The sequence below is a fragment of the Acanthaster planci genome, linkage group LG10, assembly GCF_054643075.1.
Source record: "Acanthaster planci isolate LZ-2023a linkage group LG10, COTS_SCS, whole genome shotgun sequence".
NCBI lineage: Eukaryota > Metazoa > Echinodermata > Asteroidea > Valvatida > Acanthasteridae > Acanthaster > Acanthaster planci.
Window position 1 is genome coordinate 15,157,002 of NC_141786.1, and position 27,698 is coordinate 15,184,699.

The 27,698-nt window shown below is 41.0% G+C and overlaps 1 protein-coding gene across 2 annotated transcripts; it reads left to right on the forward strand.

The window, feature by feature from the left end:
• Window positions 1–10,234: 10,234 nt before the first annotated feature.
• On the forward strand, window positions 10,235–23,892 carry LOC110983047 (uncharacterized). Of its 2 annotated transcripts, none has more exons than XM_022241929.2 (8): window positions 10,235–10,545; window positions 15,126–15,195; window positions 16,158–16,349; window positions 16,857–17,025; window positions 17,639–17,805; window positions 19,168–19,357; window positions 20,553–20,686; window positions 21,265–23,892. In XM_022241929.2, the coding sequence occupies exons 1-8, from the start codon at window positions 10,455–10,457 to the stop codon at window positions 21,437–21,439; spliced, it is 1,188 nt and encodes a 395-aa protein (XP_022097621.2). In that variant the 5' UTR covers window positions 10,235–10,454; the 3' UTR covers window positions 21,440–23,892. The 2 variants fall into 2 exon arrangements, with proteins under 2 accessions (XP_022097621.2, XP_022097620.2); XM_022241928.2 differs by having other exon boundaries at window positions 10,236–10,545; window positions 16,857–17,067.
• Window positions 23,893–27,698: the final 3,806 nt, after the last annotated feature.

Below are 27,698 nucleotides of genomic sequence, written 5' to 3' on the forward strand. Positions count from 1 at the left end.
CAGAACGATCATGTAGGAATATGAAAAAAAGCGATTCGCCCCTTTACTAAAGACGAGCTGTAGGGATGACAGAATGATTAAAACAGAAAGCATCATTCTCACTGAGAACTGAAAAGAAAAGTAGCATAATTGTCATTTCAAATCATACGACATACTGGAAAAGTGATGGGTGTAAATCTCAACTATGAAAATGCAAACTGTAGACACTTTGTTTCCAAAAATAAACAGCAAGACATTTTACTCAGAGAAATCTCTCTTATTTTCTCACCATTTTAAGGATAATGTGATAGAAATCTTTTTCTTTGAAATGCATGCGCTCTCATTGTCTCTTTCAAACCATCCATGCAATGAATTTGCCCATCTTTACGTTCTTCTTCAATGAAAACAAACTTTTAAAAAACCTTTTTGAGTTAAGTGTACTGAAAAGATTACTGTTTGACATTAAAAATTGAGGGCGCTGTTCAGTGTGCGTGTTTTCATGTTCAAGTTTTGAACTCCAAATTTGCTCTTTGAAAGCTATTCTGCGAAACTTAGAAGTGCAAGCAGACCTTTACGTTTACGTTTGCAATAGTTTTGCCGAAGAAACGGAAATTTCCTGTGGCAAAATATTAAAAAACTTCAGCACTGAGTTTTTGTACACAAGTCGATGCAGCGCTGAGTGCCTTGAATGACATCACATCTTTGCTCATGAAAATGCAAATGTGTATTAGCATAAAAATAACAACAAAATCCAAAGTGCAGATTTGAAAAGGAAAATAAATTCAACCTTTTAAGGTTTGATACAAAAGTACGATTTCAAGGAGCGTAGTCAAATTATTTTGTTACATGGTCCCATCGGCTTATAGTATAGACCAATCTCATTTTTCCTTCAGCTTGTACGAGTTGCCAAAGTTTGCAGAAATATCACCTTTTGGTTGGTTTTTCGATTTTATTTCCAATTCGTTAAAGATGGACAACCGTCCCATTGATTTATTTGTATTTTTATTTAATATTTAGTATTACATGTATTAAAATCTTGAGTTCTGATGGCTGCGTGGGATTTTAAAACTTTCTGAATTATTCTGTTACTTTCATACTGACGGCATACTTTAGTTTTAGCATGCACTTTTAGGAAAATCAAGACTGTGGTGTCAAAAGAGCAGACTCCATTGCGGATATCGATCAGATGATTTCCATTAATGGTGCCGTTTTGTACTGTCATTCATCGGCCATGAACCTTTTCGAACCGCTATCGTTTACCCAAGTACATGAAAGCAACTCGTGTCAACCAGCCATGCCTTATATGAACGTATGGGTGTAATTTTGATGTCACCAAAGTGGCTTAGTAGGCATACTGCTGTTCCGTTTTCTGCATAATGGAGATCTGGCTATACTGACAGACTGTGTACGTTTTTTCAAGGCTGCCTTAATTGCTGAATCTATCAGACAGTACACCAGGCGCTGCAATCAATTTCACAGGGAAGGTTGCAATTAGTTGTCTGTCAGGATTGGTTGAGCGTACACATCACGATTGGTTTCCTTGAAGTTTCAACGTGTCGACCTGAAGCAAAAAAAAAAAGAAAAAAAAAAGAGAAAACCGTTCGCTCTTTAAATTACCTCAGTGACCTCGACGATGATAAAAATATTATTGCTGGCGCGCTATGATACCCCACACAGACGTCACTTCATCTTCCTTTTCTTGCACCAAGTGCCCGTTTAAGCAAGAACTTGAGTTGGACGCTTTTTAATAGGCACAGCCAGGGGTCAAATCAAAATATAGTTGGTAATATGTGACACTTGATGTCAAAACAAACCAGGATCAGGCAGAACATTGAAAAGGCCAAAAATGAGATGTTTGGCTTCGTTTCTGACACTTTTTAGAAACGTGTAAAGATACTGATGATCGAAAATGTCCTGTAAAGCTTCCAAACTGAAGTTTCACAAACAAGGCATTTTTCATTAAACTCAAGTTTGAAGTTCCTATTTTATCCTTCGCCGTTTGGGGCATTCCGATTTCAATATTTAATAATTTCACATAGACACAATTTAAAAAGAAATCTGTGTTTGAAACAGGAGGTCTTTGTTGTATTGGCACTGTAATATTTAAAAGTGCAGATTGGTTGGAATAGGCAAAATGACTTACGCGTGTAAATGTCAGTTTGTATGATAACAGTGTATATAGAGAGCAAAGGAAAAAGTGAACTTTATTAAGTATAGTTTTTCCTGAAACACCAATCAAATTCGATACGCCCAGTGACACTACGAACATCTAACGAAAGAAACACAGTGCATTAACAATGAACATCCATCTTTATTTCACCATGCTTTTTTGGTTAGATGTTCATAGTGTTAGGCATTACGTAAAGAACCAACAAGCATCATTTACCATGCAAAGTAAATGTATGTAAATGTACAGAAAAATTTCTAACAGTGTACATGACTTGAAAGGTTAAAAGTCTACGAAGAATTCAAGTGTTCATTAACTTTTTTTCAAAGACCACCCATGAAACTATCAACCCATATACATATGTGATCATAAACCCTAAAAAGAAAAGCACTAAGAACACAAATGGCGTTTTTCTGCATGTGTATTCTAAAGGCAATTTTATAGTAATCACATCTTCACACTTGACCCATTACACACTGTAAAAGAATGATAAAGGAACATGAATGGTTGAGAACAACCAAATTAATTAGTTTTTGAGCTGTCAACGGCATTCGTAGTAGGAAACCAACAGCAAAATTTGGACTGAATGGTAACCAGTGGATAGAAAAGCAACACATTTGTTAAAAACAACCAGTATATTGGGTCAACCTATCGGATCAGTAGCTCTTTTAACTAACTGATCTGGTTTTAGATTTAACTTTAAATTTTAAATAAAAACACAAAAAGCTCGTAATTCCACCTGCTTGCAATTCAATGCGGTTACAAGTGTCATATTTAATTCAAATATACAGCAATAAGACAGGAAATTATTTCGGGGGGAGTTAGATTTTCATTCCTTTACAAACGAAGAAACATGGCGCAGAACAACCTCTGTCATCCCATCTCCACTGGTAGTACTTGGCAAGTACAGCACAATTAGCGTCATTGCTACCTCGGTTATCGGGCTGTCCACTGCTCCAGTTTGCATACACGGGGTTTGAGCCGTCACTCCACTCGAACACACCCTCCTTGACTCTGTCGTTGTAGCCCAGCCAGAACGCTATAGCCGGCGTCACCTGCTGCGAAGCTTGAATCAGCGAAACGACGAAGCGATTCTCTTCTGCGCTGTGGATGGAGGCGAGATGGGACTCCCCCAGGCGCGAACCGGCGAGCTGCTGGCAGTAGCTCTCTGCCTCGCTCCAGTTCAAATTCCAGGTGACTAACCGGTAGCAGTACCCGCCTGAAGCAAGCCAGTTGAACGGGCATGGATTCGAGCAAGTGGTATGGGCGATACCAAGAAAGCATTGGGCAAATATGGCAAAGCAAACAAACTGTCGACAAAGATTCATTGTGAAATACGGATGAGACTGTAGGATTTCTTTTCAAGCATTTAAAATGGTTGACTGCGTCCGATTTATAAATGGTGAACTATCTAGTTCAGTTGATTGGCTTAACCTCTCGAAAGCATCATAGTAGGAAATGTTGCAAAAACTAAATGAGGCGTTTACATAATATTCGCGGAAATATATTGCTCCACAGCAGACCACCAATTAATGGCATTTGGAACTGCAATAATTCCGTTCAAAAGGCGTCTCTCGTTCGCTGGCTGTTCGAACGAGGACTACAAGTGTGCACGGCCGACGTGATGATCTCGTGTGTGATGTGCAGGTTCACTCTTCACGTGTAACACCTGCGAGGTATTGTTGAGCGCCTTTCCAAGGCTTCCTCTCTGGACGAAACTGATGCTTGGCAAATTCAATGGCAGTGCCTTCGAGCACACACGCAGAGGCTTTGGTGTCGACAGATTTCTTTCTAGGGGGGCAAACTACTTTTTCGTGGGAGGGGGGGGTTGAGGGGCAAAGCAAGCACCCATCAGCTAGCAAAATAAACAATGAACGGCTTGCGGTGAGATCCAATGGCACGAAGCTATGCAAATGAGAGGATCAATCCATTGGTTAAAAGGGGATTTCTACTCCCCACTTCGAGGCACCTATGCAGATTTTGCGATGTTTATTTATGTATACCAACGATGCATTCAGCGCCAATTACAGTATAAAGTGAAAAGAAGACAACGACGAAAGGTTCAGTTTTAGAAGTGGGAGAAAAACCCCAGAGAAATTATCCAAGAAAACCCATGGAATCAGGATGGGACTGAAAACTCACTCCATTTGCTGACCGTGGTATTCAGGCCCGGGTCGAAGAGGTGGAAGGCGAGCGAAGAGCCACTACATCCTGGCTCCGTCTTGGTCAATTGTGAATAGAAATAAAACGTCGCATTGTTGTAAAATATTTGATTTGACATTACTATATATCAGTGTTACGACTGCAACAATTGCGTTTCATAGTCGCTCATGAACCAGCGATGGGCAGTTACCATCAAGGGAGCATCCATCGCTTGGAAAATTGCGCCCTCTCTTGGTCCGGTTCGCGGCCAATAGGAAAATTCGTGGTGTTTCTCCAGAATGATGCGCAGTTTGTAAGTGGGGGTAGATTGTGGTGCAATAAGCCCCAGGATTGATCTTTTTTATTCATAAGCATGGTCAAAATAAGAAAAGCAAGACATTAGTAAAAAAAAAAAAAAAGAATTTAGTGATACACTCCCTCAGAAGGTCATTTTTTACATTCATTTTGATTACAAGTATTTGCGTTTCTTGGCACTAAGGTTGGATGGTTGACAATGAATTGTTAAGAACCTGGGTCCAGTGGACCGTTGAATAATCATAAACACGAATTGGCACGTTCGATTTTCGTGAAAAAGTTGTCATGGAAACCAAGCATAGGTATTGAGACCATGCTGTGAATTCCCATTAATCACAAAACTCGAGTTCAGCCCCCTGTAATCGGTTTCAGCAAGGTGATACCTGGAGTTTGAACAACTGTCTTGTCAGCAACTGCATTAACACCCGGTGTTTTTTACTATTAAGTAGGCTACCAAATCACAGCAATGACCAATTACTGTAACTAGACTGAACACTGAGTGGGGTATGCCTGCAGTTTTCTCAACATACGTCAAAAATCACAAATGCGGAATCTGATCTAGTGAAGTTTTGAACAAAATTTTCCAGTTTTAATCGCTGAAACTGTTGCACAAACTCCAAATTTGTTGGAAAACTGATTGTGTGGAGTTGCCTTTTAAACCTGGCGGTAGACCACAGTGAGTGACCAACACTGTTTACATTTGATAAATCTGGCTGATAACAACATGAAGGGTGGACTGCCATGGCCACCTCCCGTGCTCATTGAGCTGAAAAATGCCACCTTCCCTACTGCTGCGATGAATAATGAAATCCTAATTTGTGTATTTGATACGCTCCCGGGAATCACCTCAAAATCACTTCTAACGTGGCCAGCTGGTATGACAAAGTTAAATTAATTAGAGGAACTCAACATGGACATGACAAGACTAGCAGACAAAGGAAGTTTACTGTCTTCAACTGGACCTGATGACTCGATCAGTCCACCATCCGATGGCCCTACAACCAATTCGTCAACTACATGTATCTTTGATGGTGAGTTCATTGATGGCCTGAAGTGCGAAATCCGCTACCTGGCTACTGATCTAAATGCAGAGATCGATAAAGCCCTCATCAACCAGGAATCTCTACTCGGCAGAGTGACAGAGATCGAGAAAAGCAAGCGGCCATGGATGAGTCACTCAATTTCTCGGCGTCTATAATCGAAGACCTAGGATCCCAATTTAAGACACAACTCACAAAAATGGCAAGTACAACAGGCCAGCGGGAGGCCACCCGAAAAAGAAACCACCCAATTCTGAATCAGATAAACCATGGCACATCTTGGTGAAATTCTTGTACCAATCAGAAAGACAAACTGTGCTAGATCGCGCCAAGGCCATGAATGTATCCCTGCCAAAGTCTGGAATCTCCGTGCTAAGGGATATGCCCACTACTGATGGCCAAAAATATCCTTGGGTGACATCATGCAGAAGGCATACTGAGATGGAACCAAAAAATCCAGTCTTCCTGAATCACATTAATAACCTGTTAATGGCATGATTCCAAGGAGAATCGTAAGTTGACCGTCCAATTCTGTAACTACATCGTTTATGTCGATTTGTTATGTTCGTTCAATTATTAGTTACCTGTGTGTCCTTAAATGCTTGTTAATTTGTTTCCTTTCGTATTTGTCATATAAGCCCTATAAGTAACTCACTTTGCAATTTTTCTGTACGTTGTACATACGCCAGTTAGATTTGCAAGTTAAGTTTGCAGTAACCCCGTGAAAAAATGATCGATACGGTATTTTTTTGTGATTGCTGTGAATACTGGACCCACTTAGAATGCACTGCCATTGATCTCATTGACTAATCTTGTTGGCGATAATGGAACTTGGTATTTAAATTAACATCTCCCCAACGCAAGTACATCTCTTTCCTGCATTATTAATTAATTCCTGTACAACTAATTAATTTTTCTGCACTGCTAATTCATTTCGGTGCGTTATTAAACATTGTTCGTGCATATTTTGAGAAATTAGTTAAATAAGACACTTTTTCATGACTAATTGAATCTAGTCGAAATTACCATACATGACAGTCTATTCAGTGGTCAAATAAGACAGTAGACATGACTATTTTTAGCTAATTGACTACATAAAATTTTCAGTGATGTACATGTAGCAAGAACGCCTAGCTTACATTAAAAACAAGAGAAAAGCGCGTGTGTCGGGGCATCTGCCTGCAATCAATTATGCACTGCATTGAGCACTGAGGGCGCCGTTTCAAGTTAGCTAGTCTGAGACGATAAGGGAAAACAATAAGCTTACACCTAAGCTTTATCCCTGCCCACCAAGAAGTCTCAGTCCGTCATGTCAAATTCAACCCTCGTCTCTGTCTGCTGGAACAAGAACGATCAGCCTCTGGACAGCTCGCCAAATGAAATTGTAACTGGCTCCTCTACACTGGCTCGACTTATCAGATATCATCTTCACCTGTACATTCCTCACGTTTCTGGCTTTGTCAGGTAGACTTCATCTACGATCCCCATTCCCCAGTAGCCACAAACGGCGTTACTACCTCGAGCCAACACTACATCTCCCGTCAGCACGTTCTGCTTCTGGTGGCGCCACTTCTGTCAGACGTACTCTCGCTCGACGCTCGGGGTCTTGCTCTGCATTTGGCGCGGTCTTAGTTAAATGCAAGGGAATGTACAGAGCAGACTGGAAGGGTTGTTTGAAAATCTACATGTCACAGGCGTCTAGGGGTGTCAAAAATATAATGTGCATTTACTCCGTCAGAATGACCACAACGAAGAGCAGGCGCTTTCGACGCTCTACACTGATGCCACTGACATTTATTGGATATTGAGCCAGATTGTCTCGAGTCACTCTGCCCCCTGCCCTACCTGGATCCTGGTCTGGGACTTGATGCTCCTCTCTGCCGATTCCGTTGTTCCAGAAGGATGAGACTTACTTCGCAGATATTGTTTGTTCTGTAACGTTTCTCCTTCCGTCCCTCAAACGTGGCACCAGACGCCGTGCCATGACTAACGAAATGTCCGCGAAAACCTTTTTTTTAGTCAGAGAGTCAAAAGAAGTAAACATATGACTAAGGCCCGGTCGTGTTTGGTGACCAAGAGGTCCCCTCATGTTTTCGCTGCTTTTGACTCTCTGGTTGAGTAAATGGTCCCATGGATGAATTACACGCGCATAATGACTGTGAAGGCCAAGAATCCTTAGACTTTTATCATTATTTTTTCCTTTATTGGTATACAAAGACAGGCATGATGACGTAGCAGAAGCTGGAAGGCTAACTTAACAAAACAAATTAACATGCAGGCATAAATTAATCCATAAAACAAGATAAAGTCGAAAGCAAAGAACAATTACAGATGAGTGGAATTGCTGAAAGCAAACATGAAAATGGCAAATAGGCCTACGTAAGGGAAATCCAGTAAGAATTGAATAACCGCAAACCTCCACATGTAACCTCATATTATTGTTTCTGCTGTTCCATTATTTTGCACGAATAAGTGTACTCTAGAGATAACAATAATCAGAATAGTTTTTCGTTAAGAATGACAAAGACGTTAAACAAGTAAACAAATACCCTACACGAGTAAAATGTACAGTACTATGGAAAGACACAATCACAAGAAACTCAAGAAGAGTGTGTAGGGCTGCCAACGAAGACAAAACAAGGGCAACAAAGCACTCTCCATTGAAGTTCAAAAGTGGACATCTCATTTTCTACTGTCAAGAGGTCACTCCAGGTGGGAAATCATACCTGTTTCACCATAGATAGGCAAAAAAGCACCCAAACACTTAACTGGATCAATTGTTCATCGAAGTAAAACATATCGCTTTGAAATATTCGATGTTACATAAGTACGTCATATAATTAATTTTATTGTTCTTTACAACACGGAGTTCATTTTAACAGCCCTGCAGTAAAGATACGTGTAGTCATAAACATTTCAAGTACAGTGAAGGCCTATTCGTTACATTAAGGCCGGCACGCATGTTGACGAATTCGAGTATCATGCATCCTCGAATGAGTACTTCATTAAGCTTGTAGCTGTTCAGGTGCTATGACGCTTATCTTCCACTTAAGTCATTGGAATGCGGGTTCTATCAACAACAGTATCTTCTCTGACTCCATTAAATTTCGAATTCGTTACGTTTTATGGTACATATAGATCAACGACACACAATATAAATGTGCCTCGGGAAGCGGCCCTGAGCACTGCTACATATGCTCATAAAATTTGTAGCCCTTTGGAATCTGACCAAATTACCCCCAAATTCGTGAGCAATTAAAGTATGTTTTGTAGGATATTGAAACGAAACCTGGAATTGGATTCCAGACTACTGCAGTTCTGCGTATTCGGATGGTTCGTGAAGTTCCACTACCAATCTGTTGGTCATCTCTTCGAGCCAATTTGAGTCTCTTAAGAGTTATTTTTTCTTTTTTTCAGAGTGTTTTTACTCTTCTGAAGTGGATAATGCGGGGCACACTTCTTTTGAAGGTGTGTTGCTTGCTTTTACAAACTTTGAATGAAAAACGTAGACCAAGAGTGTGCTCAGTAATTCTTCTTTAACGTTTCGACTAATATTTCGAGTGAAGACATTTTTTAACTGAACTATTACTGTTGTTAGTACTTGTTCAAAGCATTTCCGGGAAATCAGAGGCAGCGAAGAAATTAAAGTCCTTTTTATTTCGCATTCACATTTTCATGTTGACGCTGGGAAGCTTGATATATAAAAAGCTGAGGGAAAAAACATTCTATACTAACGCTCAAACTGCTTTGCTGCTATTTTGACACTACAAAAAAAGATGTCCATTTTTTAACTTCCATGGAGAGTGCTTCGTTGCCCTTATTTTGTCCTGATTATTATCATCTCTCGAGTACACGTTTTGAAAGTATTCGTGCGAAATAAATGGAGCTGCGGAAACATATGAGGTTAGATGTGGAGGAGGTTAACGGTTGTCTAATTCTCATTGAATTTCTTTTATGTGGGCCTAGTTTTGCCATTTTCAGATTTGCATCCAGCAATTCTACTCATCTGTAATTACTCATTGCTTTCGACTTTAACTGTTTTTATGGAGTAATTTATGCCCGCATGTTAATTTGTTTTGTTAAGTTAGCCTTTCAGCTCCTGCTGTCTGTCTATGTATACCAATAAATAAAGAAAAACATAAAAATTCTAAGAATTCTTTCATAGTCATCATGCGCGCGTAAATCAGCCGTGGACCTAACACTCAACCAGCTCAGATGGCGCCTGCCTTGGACTTTATAGTTCGCAAAAATGCCCAACATTGGCGACCAGGCTTTTGATATTGTTGAACACGTCCGAAGACGCATTCTCTTTTGAATCCCGCAAACACCAAAAGCAGGATACGCTGCTGTTGCCCAAGGTCTTTAGATAGGCCTAAGTGGAGAAAAGTTTAATTGAAAAGAAATGAAACCAGCAGGTCTTAAAGATTTTGATATCGAAATTTGCAGACGCGCAACAGTTTCATTATGTCGTGGTCAAGGTGCAGTTCTTGGTTATATTGCTTTTGTTTATTTGGCAATAAAACGCAAGATGGGGGGGGGGGAGATCGAGTCATAAACCGAGCAGAAGTGGTGGGTAGGGGCTACGTTACCGACCATATGCTGCTGGATACGAATTTCCACAACCGATCAGACCTCTGTGTCTTTAATACAGGTACCGACGTGGCAGAAATCCGCCTTCCACACTGCCATACCTATGTACATGTACATGAAACTCCGTATGCACATAAGAGTATTATTATATTTTTAGGGGAATCACTACTTTGATCTTTGACTGACGACCTCACGGCCTTTGCTTAAAAGTAGCGCTGACTATGGAGACCCCATATTATGACAGTATCGTCGTAGGCTGTGGAGGTATTGGCAGCGGGGCGTTGTACTGGCTAGCCAGACAGGCTGGAAAGGGTAAGTACCGGTCCATGTATGTATTTATGTAAAACAACACCATGTCTTCTCTGCCTTATATGGCTAATAAACTTGGGCCTAGGGAACAGCCCACCAATTCAAGCTGCATTGAAAAAACTGTACAGCCAATTAACATTGTGCAAGGACTGTAACCTGCATCCAAACACCCGTGGAGTTTCTTTAATCATTAATTAAGCCGTTTTTGGCATGAATATTTCTGTTCCTTTCAAACGTTTGTAGGTAACCGACTTCATTTTTAATTTATCGATTAAAAACACACCCCTCTCATAGTTTGGAATTCTGCGTGCAGCTTTCTTTCAATTGGCACCCCTCTACCTCCTATAGGGAGCTGAGAAAGTTTTTGGCAACCCAATTCTGGATCCATTCATTTTGCCCTCAGATGCAAGCCCAAAGATCCACGGAGTAATTGATTCTGGCAAATAATTAGTCTCACCGTATAGGGTGCCAAAAAATCTCATTTTAAAAACAAATGGAGTGGGCGTTTTTATGCAAATGAGCTGGGCAGAAATTGTGACATGAATTAGAGGACTACATTCTACCCTGCACTCTTTGAAAGCTGGTGGTAGAGCATGTAATGTTACATTGGCATTGTTTTTCCTGTATCTATGGTAAAAATCCGCATGTATCATTTAGTAAGGGCATAGTAGATGACGACATTGTATATGAACACCTAGTGAAAGTACAGTAGTCGGTCAACTGATTCATTACTGGAATTATTAAAACCCGTTAATCGAGATGGCTAATTAATCTGGCGATGCCCTGCACTTTTTCTCTTCCCTGTTAAGGCCCTTTCCTGCATCGTCCTATCGTGGTTGGTATCAAGGGCCCCTTAGTTTTATGCAACAGCCTAGGAAACTATGCTTATATGCTAAGGCAAAATTCCAGCAGAGGGTTTTTTGTACATTGATCATTTATTTTCCTTCACAAACGTATGTTTTTCAGTAGCACAAATGTATTTCCCCGTTCCAATATGTGAATCCGGAGGTTTTTTCATATGGACGTATCGAAATTTCAACAGGAAAGCTCCTATTAAGCTTGCGGACTAGTCTCCTCCATGACTGGCAAGAAAACCATTTTCAAATAGGAAAGTACGATGCGTATTGTGAAAAGAAAAACACGCGACCATGCTCTTTCTTCGCGTGCATGTTCAAGTGTAATAGTCTATGGGGCGGGAAAATGGGGTATTGGTCCCCAGACCTGATTGGTGTTTTCGTACCGTCAGCATGATCAAAAGAGAGAAAGACAATCGTGTGGAAAAGAATTTTTGGGCCTGCACTCTCCAGGAGACCACTAAAATTGCTTTCCAATCCATTTTTTACATTTCTTAGCACGGGGGGTTGGAAGGGGATCAATTTAAATTGGTAATAACCTGGGCCCAGTCAAACGTTGACTGACCTTAACCACAACTTGACACATGTAATGTTATTGAAAATACTTTCGGAAAATGTGCGCGTTGTTATGGAAGCTGAGCACAGGTAGGGAGTCGGACAGTTTCCTGGTCTTTCAAAACTTTAATGGACAATTTGGTCATTGGGCAGGGTAAAAAATCTAATCGTGTTTTATTCATTCCTAACAGTGCTCGCGTTTTGGAAAACGTAAAGAAAATGTTATCTAATTTTGTCCGGAATAAGTTGTCGATAGGTTGCAGACATTGTAGCTGGTTAAGTTGTGGTATTTATAACAAACTTATCGGCAATCTTACCGCAATGAAGCCATCAGTTTCTTTACACATGTCCCCCCCCCCCACTGCGGTGTATGGTTGGGCCATGCTGGGCACTCAAGGACACATTGTGTACTGTACTGGTATTCGAAGTAATGCTAATATAATGACCTAATGGTAGAATGATTAGAATGCTCTCCATGGACTTTTTCTCTAATATACACCAGTTGAGTACATTTTCCCTTGTTTTTTCAAGGCATAGTTCCTAAATGTCATTTGCCAATCCGTGCTTCGAAGTTATTTTCTTATGCCTTAATTTTCCTCATGCTTTGCTTCGGTTTATAGTTATAATTTCGAAATGAAGTGAAAGAAAAGAATATTAAAGCACCATACTTTGTACATACTCATGTTACAAAATAAAACCTACGATTTTGTGGGTGAGCAAGTCATACAGTATATTTCATGTTTACCCCTCTGAACATAGATAAAGAAACTAAGGTTTAACCATCGCAGTGGACTCACTGTCAGTAGCTTGTGTTGAGTAACACAAGGTCACTCCTCTTGAAATCACAACCAACTCTTCTGGGGCCACCCGCTGTGTGGAAAGGCCTAACGTGGAGAGTCGATCACGGTTGACATGTTGCTGATGAAAATGTTTCTGGAACTCTAATGGGATAAATGAAGGGCTTCTTACTGGTCAAGTAAATGTTGCACCAGTACCTTGCCCGCAATTGGTCCCGGACGAGTTCTGGGATGGTTCCTACATTGAAAAATTAAGTGAAACTATGCTGTGAATGTTGGCCCCTCGATGCCCCTTATGATCTTTTTCTAACCGTAAATTCCCAAACAAAATCATTATTTTCATTTCTACGGACCGTAGAGAAATTTCCTCAATACTGTTGCTCTCTGCCGAGGTCCTATGGCCCTCTACTTCAGACGATCTCGGCAGCTTTATCTTGGATGTGGACGCTGCGGCCAAATCTGTCAAAGTGTCTCTACGTATGCAATGCTTACGGCACCTGAGAGAATAGTAATTATTGGTATTGTTTAGTCTGACAAGCATGCAAAATAGACGGGTAGCATAAAAATACATAGTTTTGTTATTTTTAATCCACTGATAACTTAAGAGGTTTGTGTTTCCCACTCGTTGAGCTTCATGGGTTTTGTTCCCGTTTTGGAAACACATGACTTCTTTAAATGTCGTTTAGTTTTACGTTAGTTGCTTATGGATTGTAAAAGCATTTGCCGTGATGTTATCTTTCGTACAAACACGAGTTAAAATGCTAACAAATTTATAGTATAAGCAAATAATAGTTTTTATTCATACTATCTTTTGTCTTCACCAAATAGAATTTTTGGATCAAAATTTCTGCCAACATGAATATCCATCATGTTGAAGTTTCTTTGTAGGCAATAGATGAGCTTCAGTCAATGCTGGCTAATGCCGCCCGTACAAACAATGGAAGCCCTATTGTCAAAAATGGAAGCCCTATTGTAAAAAATCATTCGGCTGTGTAGTCAGGCACATAAGCACGACGTATTTACTTCTATTTGTACTAGCACATGCCTGCAGTAAAAGAAACAATTTATAGTTAAGCATTTCATTATTACTTCATTTCTGCTGCGTTTTATTCCTCACCTGACCTTGAGACAATAGCATTTCTATCTGATTATTTGTGAAACGGCTTGGCTCGCGTGGCAGAAATCGGAAAGAAAAAATCGAGCGTACACGGACAGCAAAATGGCGAATAAACATCAACGAGGACGTGTTTTGTTCAGTAATTGATACAGCTCTTGTTTGTGGCGGGCTTCAGGAGTGATTCTGATTCAGGAAATCTATTTTGAAAAAAAGGAGTGAAGTTTTTTTGTCAATACAGTACTGTAAACACCATTCTTTGGCAGCACTTGTGAACGACACGTCATCCTCTTTTACTGACGAAGTCACGACCTCAAATCGGTGAAATTGCTTGTATTGTAATTCTGCCAGGACAATTCACTAGGACATGCCACTTTTCCTAGTTCCAAACTACATTAATAAATACTGTACATTTTATTTGCTTCCTCTTCTAAGGATACTTTGACCAGTCTTTGACAACAATCATTTGCAATTGTAAACACTTACTAGTTTTATCCATAAAAACAAGGAAATAATAATGGTCTAGCAAAGGTTACAAAAGTACAAAGGACGAACTTTTTTCGGTTTCGGAGATTGCTTAAAACTGGTGGTGAAAGCATTAACGATAGTTTTATGCACAATGTCTAGTTTCACTCTTCTCTTTCTATTCATTCCAACGGGAAGACTAACGGGCAAAAATTGAAAAACGGGAGTGACATGGTACCTTTGAAGGTGCAGAACCATGAACGAATCAAGGTTTCTGAAGATTTACAAACCCCGAGGTCATTACTGTTTTCCCGTTGCATTATACACACTTTTGTCACTTCGTGAAAAAAATACGCGCTTGAAGAAAACTGTTACATTCCTGCACACACCAATGTGTTTATGTGCAACATAGTTCCCACGCATTCTGTACACCCACACACTTGTGCAGGCATTGAGTATTGTCTCTATTTTTACCCTGCAAACGTTGTGACTTTTTGTCACTTCGTGCAAACAGAGAAACACAGAGATTAAGCTTTCTGTTGGTTGTTTGTTTACATTTACTAGGAAAGTAAACAACGTTTTGCTTTGAAACTCTGCTAATTTGTTCTTTGGATCAAAGGAAGTAAAATGGTAGAATAAACTCCAGATCAAAAATTTTTCGATTTTCCGGGTTTTGTCACTTTCTAAAAACACCGACAAAATAGGCTATAGCTGCCAAATTGGGACGACGATGATAAATATGACGACAACTTGTTACTATTGTAAATATTCATAACCTCTTGTTCTTTAATCTCACAGGAGTTCTCGGTTTGGAACAATTTAAACTCGGCCATGAAAACGGCGGCTCGCAAGACCACTCAAGAGTCATGTAAGACAATTACTTTAAAATCCTGAAACAGGTTGATGTGTATAAGCCCAATTATATCAGAAGTACACGTCGCATTACACTCACCTAGCCAGTCGATCCCTAAAGTAGCAAGGAAGGCGTCGTACAGCAGGGAGAGAGTCAGTCGCACAAATGGGCTGGGGTCAGCTCACACTGAGCACATACGACCATTACCATTGGATGCATTTGAGAAGCAACCTCGCCCCCAAACTCACACGTTTGACACATGACACAAATAGCCATCTCCATGATTACCCACTCAAATACACCCGAAGTTTTAGCGTGTGTAGGCTGGACATGGACGCAGGTCACCCTTAAAGTCAACCCATTCAGCCGATCTTTTCTTTGCCTTTAATGAGGTAGTTGTACACAAATGAGACTGCACTCTAAATCTCCCGGATCAGATGGACGTACCCATCATCCCGGTCACGTGGGTTTTTTTGTTTTACCGTAGAATTATGATCCTTGCCCGGGTCAGCTGATGAGTCTTTCCAGGTCTGACCGACCCGACCAAGGATCGAAATGGTCTAGGAGAGGGTCACATTTACAAGTGCACAAAGCGTGCGCTTGGCAGACATTAGGAGCTTGCTTTAATTCCGGCGGTAACCAATCTCTCTCTCCATGGGCATCTTCACATCGCCGACATAGAAGAGGTTTATGGGGGACCGTCCCACAGGCCATTAATGCTCACGGAGAGACTCAGAATTTCCAGAAAGTGGGTGCATCCAATCGCAAAGCTCTTACTGAGGGCACTTGTAATAATGGCAACTATTTTGAGATCCACATGTGGGTGAACATGCACGCAGTGAACATAGCGTACATGCAAGTAGTTTGAAAGCTCCTATTCCTCATAGCCCCTCCATTGAAGAGGCAAAGTTGTAATCTTCAGTCTATGTTGTTCCCAAGTTTACGTTGTATAGTGTCAGTGTGTTAACTTTTTACAGTCGTATGGACTACGTTGACGGTGAATACATTGACCTGTGCCGCGGAGCTTACTCATGTTGGGAAGAGGTCGAGAGGGAATCGGGTCACCGACTGATTCACAAAACAGGTGGAGTCTCGTTTACTGAAGGGAGCCCTACTGCCGAGGGGTATATTGCCAAATTTGAGGAGGCAATGAATAAACATGGCGTCAGGTATTAAACTTTCTGAAATGCATTCAGAAAATGTGTGATATTGAAATAACCGCACGACGAGAGTCACTTTACATACGTCGGGGAGAAAGTAATGCATTGGATCCAGCTTTGGGGTCCAGTAAATTATTGTGCATTGTACAAGTTTGATCGTGAGTTTGTGATGGCTTTATCCGTGTTTGGGTTTTTTTTCTTGAATAATCTAATATGCAATGGACCTAGAGGGAGTTATATTAAGAAGGATCGTTTACCGTGTTTAGCCTTTAGGAACTTTTCATTTCACGTTTTTGGTGATGTTGAGATGCCAATCTTCGAATTTAAGGTGGCCACTGAAAAAAACCCGGGTGACACGAGGTCACTCCTTGAAGTGTGAACTATGGGTGGTCGTGAAAACAAGATCCACGTTCAACCAAACTGAAACTTCACAGATGAACTGATAATTTCATACATGGGGAATAGGTGTGCCAGTACTTGTGAGTCAAGATGAGGTCATTCTTGTTTTTTTCCCAGGTACGAGAGACTAGACGGAGATCTGCTAAAGAAACGGTATCCACAGTTCACAACAACGTCCGACTGTCAGGCAATTTTTATTCCCGATAATGGTGTCCTCGATGCGGCGCTAGCGAATGCAACTAATATACAGCTAGCGAGGAAACATGGCGCCACTATTCTGGAGGAGGTAAAGGTGACTGGTATTACCAAGTACAAAGGACTCCCACTGGTAAGACGGCACGTCTGAAATGAGTGTTTCTGCATAGACTTCTTCAGACTTTGGAACTCATATGGCTGTTTGTGTACACATTACAGGAATACAGCTACATGTATTGTGTGTTAATTGTCTATGTGTACTAACATATAATCCGCCATTTTGGTTCGAACAATTAAGACACTTATGTCGCCCCTCTATAGACAGCTCCCGGAATCGCTCCTTTTACACAAAGAAATGTTTTTCTCTCAAATTGGACCCAGTGATTGGCTTGCCTGTAATGGGATGGTTAGAACTAACCTGGGCTTGCTTGTCAAAGGACGCACAGTGACTAATTATTATCATAACACTTTCAGGATATCTTGAGACCCTGATAAAATTTGGCTGTAATAGCAGGATATCATCACTCAGCCAATAGAATGTCGGTATCGTTTGATCCTATGTGATCAGGATGTCGGGATTTTGCCTGCGATCATTTCATGTAATCTCACTGGGAATAAATTTAGGACGTCGACAAAGAGGTTGGCACGTTTAGCGCTCTGTAGATTTACATCGACTGACCTCTCTTTTGTTTTTCTTCGAGAAGGTTCAAACTAACCGTGGGAATTTCCGAAGTCGTCGGGTGGTTGTAACGGCTGGGGCCTGGGCCAACGACGTGCTGCAATCCGTCGGCGTGAACGTCCCTCTCCGCGTGACCCAAGAACAGGTCACCTACTTCGCTACGCCACACTTACAGGACTTCACAAAAGACCGGTAAAACCCAACTGTGTTTCAAAGATGTCGTGAAAAGTGTGCTATCATTTCAATGCACTTCTGGGGAACAGACATTACACTAAAGTGTGCCAAAAAATCACGTTAAGAGACTTACGCTCATAAATGTACGATAAAAAAATGATACTTTAATAGGAGTTCCTTTCTTGACTAAAAAACACGATTTCGTTCCTAGGAATAACTTTAATTGTGAAGTTAGGTGAAATGGGAACTCATGGTTGAGCCACTTTCTTCCCCTGCCTTATTTTGATTCTGCAACAGAACGTAACTAATTGCCATCTTGTCTGGGAGTTATTCAATCTACATTCTAACTACGTATTCTAACACACCATGTGAATATTCCCGTAATAACGACCTCATAAACATTTGGTTCACATCTATATTTAATGTTATATTGCAGAAAGGCTGAATAAGGATTTTTACTTCAACTTTAGTTCCCTAAAAACGTCCAGCATATGAAACCAGATACCACATACAAAAATGAGCGCTAGAATTAACACACAGGAAGGCACACGCAGCTATCCGTAATTGGCACTTTACACTCAACTCGTAAATCGTCGGACATCTGGCCTGGGCACACAAAAGACCCTGTAGCCGTGGTGGCACACTGATCGGCTCTCTGAGAATGAGGTTGATGCTGTCGATTTGGCGTCCGCTCGTAGCCCAGCGCATGAACAGGGCCCTGGGAAGAACTGATGGCCATGCACAGATTTTAGTGAAGGAAATACGTCACACGGGGTCACAGCTAACGACGCGCAGAGTATTGTGGGCAAATTTTGCCAGGCGCGCGAGCTCGCTTAATACGTTACACAAGCGACGGTTATCAATTAATGTTTTTCTCCTTTTCTTCCCCTTTGCTGAAAATGTTCTCACTACACTTTACTTGTTCATGCCAAATTGATCAAGATTGCCAATGATTTGAAATGTATCAGCAAAAGACCCCTGATCAGTGATACTTAAAAGATAAATTACACACTTTGGTTGTTCCAAGGTCATTTTCACCATTATAGCCGACACCTGTCCGTGTCAAAGCATCGCCATTGTTGAATTAAAGAATTTAAATGAAGCTTTGCTAACAGGGAGCGATAATCTCTTGCACAATGTGGCCAATCACAGTACAAAGCCATCAGCCCTTCCTGGCGCCCTGTTCTGGCGCTGGGCGACGAGCGAAGACTTTCCGTTGGACCGTTGCCCCGATTGATTGGCGAACGCGCGTAAGGCCAAGAACCCATATACGGTCTTTGCGTTTGCTTTGGTATGCCTGTCTGTATTCAGGGGAACCTACTTGCAGTCCATCACATCTTCCCGTTTCCCTAACTCCGTGACTGGTGTGATTCTTGACAGATTTCCCTGTTGGACCTTTTTTTCACCGGAAGGAGAAGTGTATTATGGTTTGCCCATTCACGGTGCTGCAGGCCCGAAGATTGGCATTGACGCTGCGGGGGATGTTGTCACAGCGCACACCCGCTCATTCGTCCCAAATCAAAAGAACATTGAGAAGTGCATCAAGATGTGTCAGACGTATTTACCGGGGGTACGCATCAACACAAGATAAGACAGTCTGTTTAAATTTGTAGACTAGGCCTTTAACACGGACGTAGGCTATCGACTAATTCTCAAATGGGATAGCTATACTTTTCCTAACAACTACTGGAAGGCCTCTATACGACTCGCATGAAGAACTACCATTTCGTACTTTATAACCCAAGCACGATTGGGGGAAAGCAGAGAACCAGTGTAATGCTTAGGTGGTATGGATTTAATTTAAAAAAAAAAAAAACAACACTTGAGTGTACCAAGCCAGCTACTGGTAATGTGTCATGTACATACATGGTGGCTACCTACGAGAGTCCACCAGCATGTGCGTGTGCACTGGTCAACAGAGGGCGCTGTGTATAATTACTGGTTACTGTCCAATGAGCCCTGTGCATGCACAATCATTACACACAGCGTTGCCATTTTGTTGCCTGTAAGGACTATTTGTAACAAACCTGATACACAGATGTCAGTGTATCAAAAAGAACACACATTCTAGTGCTTACTGCATGTAGCTGCATATGAAGAAAATAGCACTAACCGCAGCTGCTGCTGCAATGAAAGCGGGAGTTGTGATGATTCCAGTTAATAATTCGACTCCAGACTTTTGCAGGAAACTGGCGTCTGACTTTAAGCTCATAACTATTTATTTATGTTTAATCCTAAACACTGTGGTAAGATACGTGTGTTACCGACTCGAAGTAATGATCATACGATGTAAAGACTCAATTCGACTCGCATCAATTTCTAAAATGCCTGCACTCGTGTCACTAAATTCGAAACTGGCTATAACTACAACTTTCATTCGTACTGGCTGTTCTACGACTCCACTTTTGATTTTATTCGTTGATAGTTTTATCCGGGTATTTAGAGAATACAGGGCATTATGGTGTAAACACAACCAAAAACTTTCATTAAAATGAACATATACAAATAACTGAACAATTCCAACAGCAGCTCGAAAACCAACAGTTTCAGGGTAACAACACCAACGTGCAAGTAGTCGATTTTTGTTTGGTTTTGACTCTCAAGGTTATTGCAAAGACTAAATGCTTTTGCCTAGATGGAACGGAAATAATCGTACCAAACTGACTAAAAAGGGCCCATAAATGAAAAAGTGTTTTTATACGTCATTTTCTTTGCAACACTTTGTGCTCACAATGTCACGATTCTTTTGAAAACGTCTCTTGCAGTACCTAGGCCCGATTTTGAAGACGAAGACCTGCTTATATGCAATGACTCTGGACCGCCATTTCGTGATTGACACGTGCCACCGCACTGGGTTCCCAGAAGTCATTGTGTGTTACGGTGCAGGACACGCATTCAAGTGAGTTATCATTCGGTTGCCTCCGGACTGTTCACAAGAAAAGTCCTGTCGAGATAGTTTCGCTAAACAGAAAAAAATGGCTCGTGGGAAAAATCGTCCATAAGAAGGATGAAACCATGGAAGAGGTCCAATTGTACAATTTGAAAAAAAGTACAATAGGCATTCTGCATAGTCTAAACGATTAAACGCTGAACAGACGCTGAGGCCTAAAGACCACGTATTAAATGGACACGGGGCATGCCAAAACATCCTCCCTGTTGATTTCAATTCTTTATATTTGGAGAAAAAATGATGCAGGGATTTCCTGGGATTTGTAAATATAAACTCGTGTCTGCCCAGAACTGACTTACAATTCATGTCCAGTTGCTGTACGATATACAGCATTTACAAGGTCCGAAAGAAATTACAGTATAAAAAGTGAAATGTTAACCAGTTGTATGCTGAAGAAACCCCTACCTACTGGGACACTATATTGTTTAATCAGCCTTGCCCATGTACGACGAACAGAAAATGGAAAGATACATTTGAATGGATCCAAGTGGCCTACAGCATGATTAGTTCTTTAATTTTTTTTTCAGATTTGCAAGTGTCCTGGGGAAAATTCTTGCCGAACTGGTAATTGATGGCTGGACCGGCTTCGATATTAAATCGTTCTCCCTCGACCGTCCGGCTGTGACGGATCCGGACTTCCAGCCGGCAATCGAAATAGGCAAATGGCGGGAACTCGCTCAACTGGGGATTTCAAAACTGTAGTTGGTACCGAGGAGGGCGCTCTGGCATTGTTTTCAACAATGATGCAGATGCAACAATCTCAGCTACTACTGAGGATTCACACTGTAAAAACAAGTCGTAACGTTTAATGCCTTACAAACGCTTTCCTGGTAACACTTTAGGAAATTGTTTGGCGTTACTAATATGAAGCTAAACCACGTTGTGGGTTTATTTTTTCCACAAATACTTGTTGATGTGTTTATAAATTTTAGCCACAATGAAAAATTTAGGTGTTAATAACAAGACACCAAAACACTTTTATCGTGTGGTAACACTCTTGAACACCAAAACACATTTATTTCCCCCCAAAAATGTGTTTTATTGTGAAGGGTTAGATGTCTACAATTAACACAAAGACTTGTTTATAATAGCCTTCGGTTATTACAGTGCTTGTCCTGGAACATTTTGCCGACATCTGATGTCATTTCCTCACAGGTTAGTTCACGCTTATTCCTTTCACTCCACCGTATATCTAAACGCATATGCAAACGAACAGTAGTTTCACATCACTATATACACCACAGAGCAAAGTTTTGAAGCTTTTAAAAGATCAAGCGCTTTGCACTAATAATAGTAAACATTTATAATGCGCCAATTTCATGCATATGATCAAAGGCGCATAACGGAATCAACTTAAAATACGGAGACTTTAGCAAATAAAAATATTAGATGAAATAAATCATTATGAAAAAAACATCACCGTATCAAGTCCAAAACCGCAGTGTGGGGATTGATACGTCTGTCCCGCCAACAGGGGCAGAAATGCTGCCTTAGCCTAACCTTCTAGCATCTGCGACGTCTCAAGTTTTCCCAAGGCCAGACGCCTCGATCATACCTACGTAATAAAACACTCAACTTCCCAACAGGGTGATACCAGAAATAAGAAGGCCCACATTAACATTATTAAAAATTATACTATTTTGCAAATGCCATATGAAAAAAAAAGATCAATTTCACCATGGAAAATTTAAACTCTTGAAAGTCGCTTGTGGAAGACTGCGGATACGATCACACAATGACGTAAGTGGTGTCATGCCAATTGTCTGACATGTGGGTCATTCTAAAAAATAGGGTACAATTCTTTTGTGTTCCTGTCACATTCTTAAATTTCCAATGGTTATTAATTAAGCGATGCAGATGACCTGCCAAACAAATGAAAATATTTCAAAGTCAAGTTTAAAACTTCCGTGTAAAAATTACACAAGCCACATGAAATGGGAACAAATTAAGTTACACCTTCGGATACCTTATTTAAAAATGACCCTCGTGTAACTGTTTTCCTCGTTTTATTTTAGTTTTATTGTAGGTTCTTAAGATTGAATACAATCATTTGAAATTAATTCTGCTGAGGTAAAAGCAACGTAATGAAAACTATTGTTATCATTCCGGTCTGAACTCTGAGTGTGACTTTCGCTTTCAAAAACAAGCTTTTAAAGGATTTTTCTTTTCATTTATTTCATATTGTACACTTGAAAACTGTGTTTTATCTTGCTACCGTTTCGTAAACATTTTTAGATTCTGAGTACGGGATACATACATCGATGTTCAACGGCTACTATCCATCAAACTTTTGTAAATATTTTAGCTTATAAAATTATACGTGTTTACTAAGTGATAGCAAGAGAGTGTTTAGAAAGGAATCTAATTCCCAAACAAGTTTATATAAATTGTTAAACCATATTTCATAAAAAACTACGATAACATATACTTGCTGGTTTGATATTGTTTGATTATTTGGACACATACGGCTTATTAACTGATTTTTTATTTATGATATGGTAAAACGCACACAATACTCAGTATTTTTTTCAAATACAACGAGGCTCTGAATTTGCAATTTGTTTGTCCCTTTTCCCATATGAACAGAATTGTGATTTTCCGTTGGCCTACACCAATGTCACTCTGCACAGCTTTGTTTCTCAAATCTCCCGGAAAGGGGGTGTAAATTTGATCAGATTTGAGAAGCTATAACGTACATTTCACTTGTTGAGAGACTGCTTGAGGGGCAGTTGGAAATTGATTGAAAAATCACCTTCTTGGTCCATAGACCGTCTGGTTTGAAAAAAAAGTAATAATAGTCAGATGTAGGTCTTTTCAACACAAGACATCCTTAGAAAGACACTGTATTCGAAGCTTTTTTTAAAGCTTGTCAATCCCTCTTATGATACCCCTTTATTAGAAAAACATATTCATCTCAAAAGAAAATAAAGACAAAGAAATTTGAATAATGAAGACTGTTACCACCTCACACACAAGAAGACATTGCTTTTGCCTGTTCAGCACACTAATGGCGTAATGCATAGCACACCGTTCGGAACAGTTGAAGGTGCTTTTAAAGCTGCCACTTTTCCGTTTCATGTTTGGTGTTAATCATAAATCGTTATTGATATTAATATTATATGATACCAATAATATAAAATACTCCTTTTGTTTTATTCGTACTGTGTGATTCAGTTTATTTTCTCCGTTTACTGGTACTAAACTTTTTATTTCATCCTTAACGAACGTTATTCGTTCTTGAAAGGGCAACGCAATTTCCGCTTTGAAAATGACACTAATTGTATCAGAAAATCAACTGGTCTTTGGGAACACGTTTCAATAGGCATCAAGGGCAACGACCAGTGGCATAAGGCATTTGCCTCTGATATGCCTCCTTGAAGTTCCTTGTTCCTTGAAGTTGGAGCAAAAATTTTGATTCCATGATGCTTTGTGATTTGAGAATTTAAAGTTAAGTCCTTGCCAATATAATAATGCACTTACACTTAACTTGATCTCAAAAAGTCTTTGGATTGAGGTCCTATCCTGCTCATGTACACACGTGTGGTCATAAATCGCGAGGATGGGGGTATAAAGCTCCCTTTTTGGACTTTGTGGCAGTGATTGAACTGATGAGCAGGATGCTCAAGAAGATAACTGTCCGCGTTATGACGCTCAGATAACAAACAAACAAACAAACAACCCAACAAAACAGGGACTGACGACTTACAATTGACCTGAATAAGTTTGGAACGGCAATATTGGAGAAACTGTGATTTAATATTTAAGAATGGAGCTGAGACCATTCAAGTAGTAGGTGTGAAACCAAGAAAGTCTTAAGTCAGTGTTCAGTGTCTGGTGACCATCAGAGAGGCAGTTGTCCTCGTTCTGACAGGGTCTAGTTTACATCTTGTCGTGGACTCGGACTTTGGCTGCTCTCATCACACGCCAGTTGGTTCCAGGATGTGTCTCACATACTTTCCCCACCGACCACTGATCCCTAATCAGTTGGGAGTCGAGAACCATAACGACGTCTCCACAGCTAGCTCTTTTTTTCAGTCACTTTTGCCGACTCTGAAGGCGAGGACGGTAGGACTTGACAAAGTGAGTCCCAAACTGCTCAGGAAGCAACTGACTATGGTGCCATCGTCGTCGCCCATGGATTTATTGGGGGTGAAAATGACGCCCCATCAACAGCGTGTTCGGGGTCTTCAAATCAACGTCAGTGGCATCTGAAGAGACCTAACCTAAGGGTTCTGGGTTGAGAATCAAATGGACTTCAGCTACGACGGTTCAAAGTACTGGTTCTGTAACCAACTGGTCTCTCCAAGAAGGTCTAAGTCCAGCCTTGGCTGACTTCACCGCTGTCTCACAGGAGCCATAGGGGAGCATTTGCACAACCCTCTGGCTGGAAAGCTGTTGGCTTAGATCTGGAGCCAGAGAAGCAAAGGCACTCTGCAGTTCTGATTCTGCACTCTTGAAGTTGGTTCACAACGTTTACCCCTTTAATTAAAGGCCATCCGGAACGCATCTGTGTCTAAGCTCTTCAGCAAATCCAAGTGTACAGTATGTATGGTCATGCACTTGAATATGACTTCCTATATCGCTTCTCTATGCAACAAGCAATCTTTAGCGTCATTAGTCCAAAGCAATCAACGCCAGTTGAGAAAAAGGCTGTTTGGAAAGATGGCGACTGGCAGGGGGCAGGTCTGCCATATTGGGAACTGTTGGTTTACTTCGCCACTTTTTGCATCGTTGAACTGACGCTGGTGCTGACGAATAGCCTCTCAGCCTTGCAGGATCCAGAATTTCAGTGGCATTTCAGCATAGAACACGTTCCAGCCCAGGGTGAAGAAGCCACTGATCATAGTCTTGGATGAGAAGCTTGCTGACATGATGCTTCAGATCAAGAATGATTGGGTGCTTAACTTCGGGCAGAAGGTCTTCTGCTTGCCCCCCTCCCCACTGTGAGCAGTGGGGAAGTTTCATCATTTTCAGGACTGAGCTGCGCTGTGCTTCCAGAGGGTAACTGCCTATTGTGCATCTGAGCATGGACTTCGTGTGGGAAGCAGTATAGTCCAACCTGAAGCAAGAGTTTTGTCTCGATGGCTTCTTCCCTCCCAACCAACCTTGAAGGAGGTGTGGCATCAGTAGCTGTTCTGTCATGATGCTGTTTGGTAGTGCGGTGAGATAATTCCAGCTGCAGTATTGTTTAGGGTTTGGCAACTGGGGATCAACTTGCACAGTGATCGCTCCACAGACGGTTGCTCCATCAGTTCTCTGGTATCTTCTGGGTCATCAACCAGAGGATTTGCTGCCCGGCCATCAGTAAGGAGGTAAGGATGGAAAGGATGGGCCGTTTGTCCATTTTGGTTCATTAGAGACATCTGGCCTTGGTCTCACCCGGGTGATGTCATCAGCGGGGTCGTTGGCTGTGTCGACGCAACACCAGTTATCTGTATTGTCGAGGGGCTGTATCTCCGCTACTCATATCGTGACAAACACCTTGTATCTGCAGGAGTTGGACTTCAGCCAGCGAGATGTTGTAGTGGAATCACTTCACAGGATACTCTTTTGGATTGGAAGGGTCAACTCCTTTCTCATTTAATCTTTCCGTTTTGTCTTATGCGTATACTCAAAATATCAACCATACATGGTTTCAACCAAGAACTTCCTCCATGCAAGAAACGAATAGAGATGGCCAAAATTTCTCCAAATCTCGGTTAGTAGGTAATTTTGAAGGCAATTTTTTTTACATTTTTTGGCTCTTTGAAAAAATGAATGGATTTTCTAAGTATGGAAAGTTACTACTGTCACTTCCAATGAAGAGGACTATTCAAATCTTGTTTGCATTTTAGTAAGATATTGCAATTTGGACGTGTAGGAGACCGTGCTTTAGCAAGGGCGACCTCACGCGCAGAACTGGTTGTACTTGGTAGACTTCCACCAGGAAAATAAGTCCAAAGATTATTTTAGACAACTGACTGAATGCATCAAAATTATTGTTATGTACAATAATAACAACCCCTTGTATTATGTGATATTTATATGTAGATTGAAGCTCACGTTACTTGTACTATAATTTACTTGGTAAGTAGCTCTTTGCGTATGAATACAAACAAAACAGTATAAGAGACGGTCACAGACTTTGACTGGGTTGGCCCGTGGAGTAGGAGTTTTAGAGGGACGCGGAGAGCATTGGTATATTTTGATGTCAGTAGCATCCATTTCCACGTCTATGTAGCCATAATCCATGGCGATTGTGTAGTACAGTTTATACGGAAACCCCCAGTGAGTACATGTACTTCTTGAGTTTGTTGGTGATATTGATGTGTTATTTTTAAGGACATTGCCGTTCACTTTTAAAATTAAGTATCCTATGTCAGCAACGATACATGTGTTTGCTACAGTCTGTGAATGTACTGTACGTGTAAAGTGTGTGTATGTAGATACAGGTTGGTCACTGGAAGCTCTCATTATTTTGTTATTTCAGCAATGGGGGTTTTTGTCACTCCACGATCTGTATTGTAAGGATGCCTGTGACAGTTGCTGGTCACCAATAAATCAAGGCTACAAACATCCAGCTGAGTCTGTCTTGGTCTTTTTGCATGTACCGTGCCGGTGCTCGTTCCGTTTCACAATGGGACCGGGCCTCCTTGTGGCGTCCCACTACAAAAGAAAACACGTTGGGCTGAATATAATTCATTGCGCGCATGTTCCTCTAAAGTACCAGTATCTTTGACCCGGCACATGTAATGCACTGCACTTGACGTGTGGAAATTGCAAGGGCCACATACTAGAGTTCACAGGTATGTATTCACTGACACACACAGACGGCTCTACACGATTGTTCTGCAGGGAATAAACGTGGGAGCTGGCAAAAAGACAAGAATGCCCCCCCCCGCCATGACTGGTGTATGTGTACTTTGGGGCCCCGTTCCCAAAGAAGGGAGACGTACCTATAGGCTACATGTTATTGAGATGA

What these genes read in the sequence shown, in the direction of transcription:
- LOC110983047 (XM_022241928.2), top strand. Translation starts at nt 10,455, where the DNA reads ATGGAGACCCCATATTATGACAGTATCGTCGTAGGCTGTGGAGGTATT. An exon ending in CAAGACCACTCAAGAGTCAT is followed by an intron (nt 15,196 to 16,157) that starts GTAAGACAATTA and finishes AACTTTTTACAG; the next exon opens with TCGTATGGACTACGTTGACG. An exon ending in CAGGACTTCACAAAAGACCG is followed by an intron (nt 17,806 to 19,167) that starts GTAAAACCCAAC and finishes GATTCTTGACAG; the next exon opens with ATTTCCCTGTTGGACCTTTT.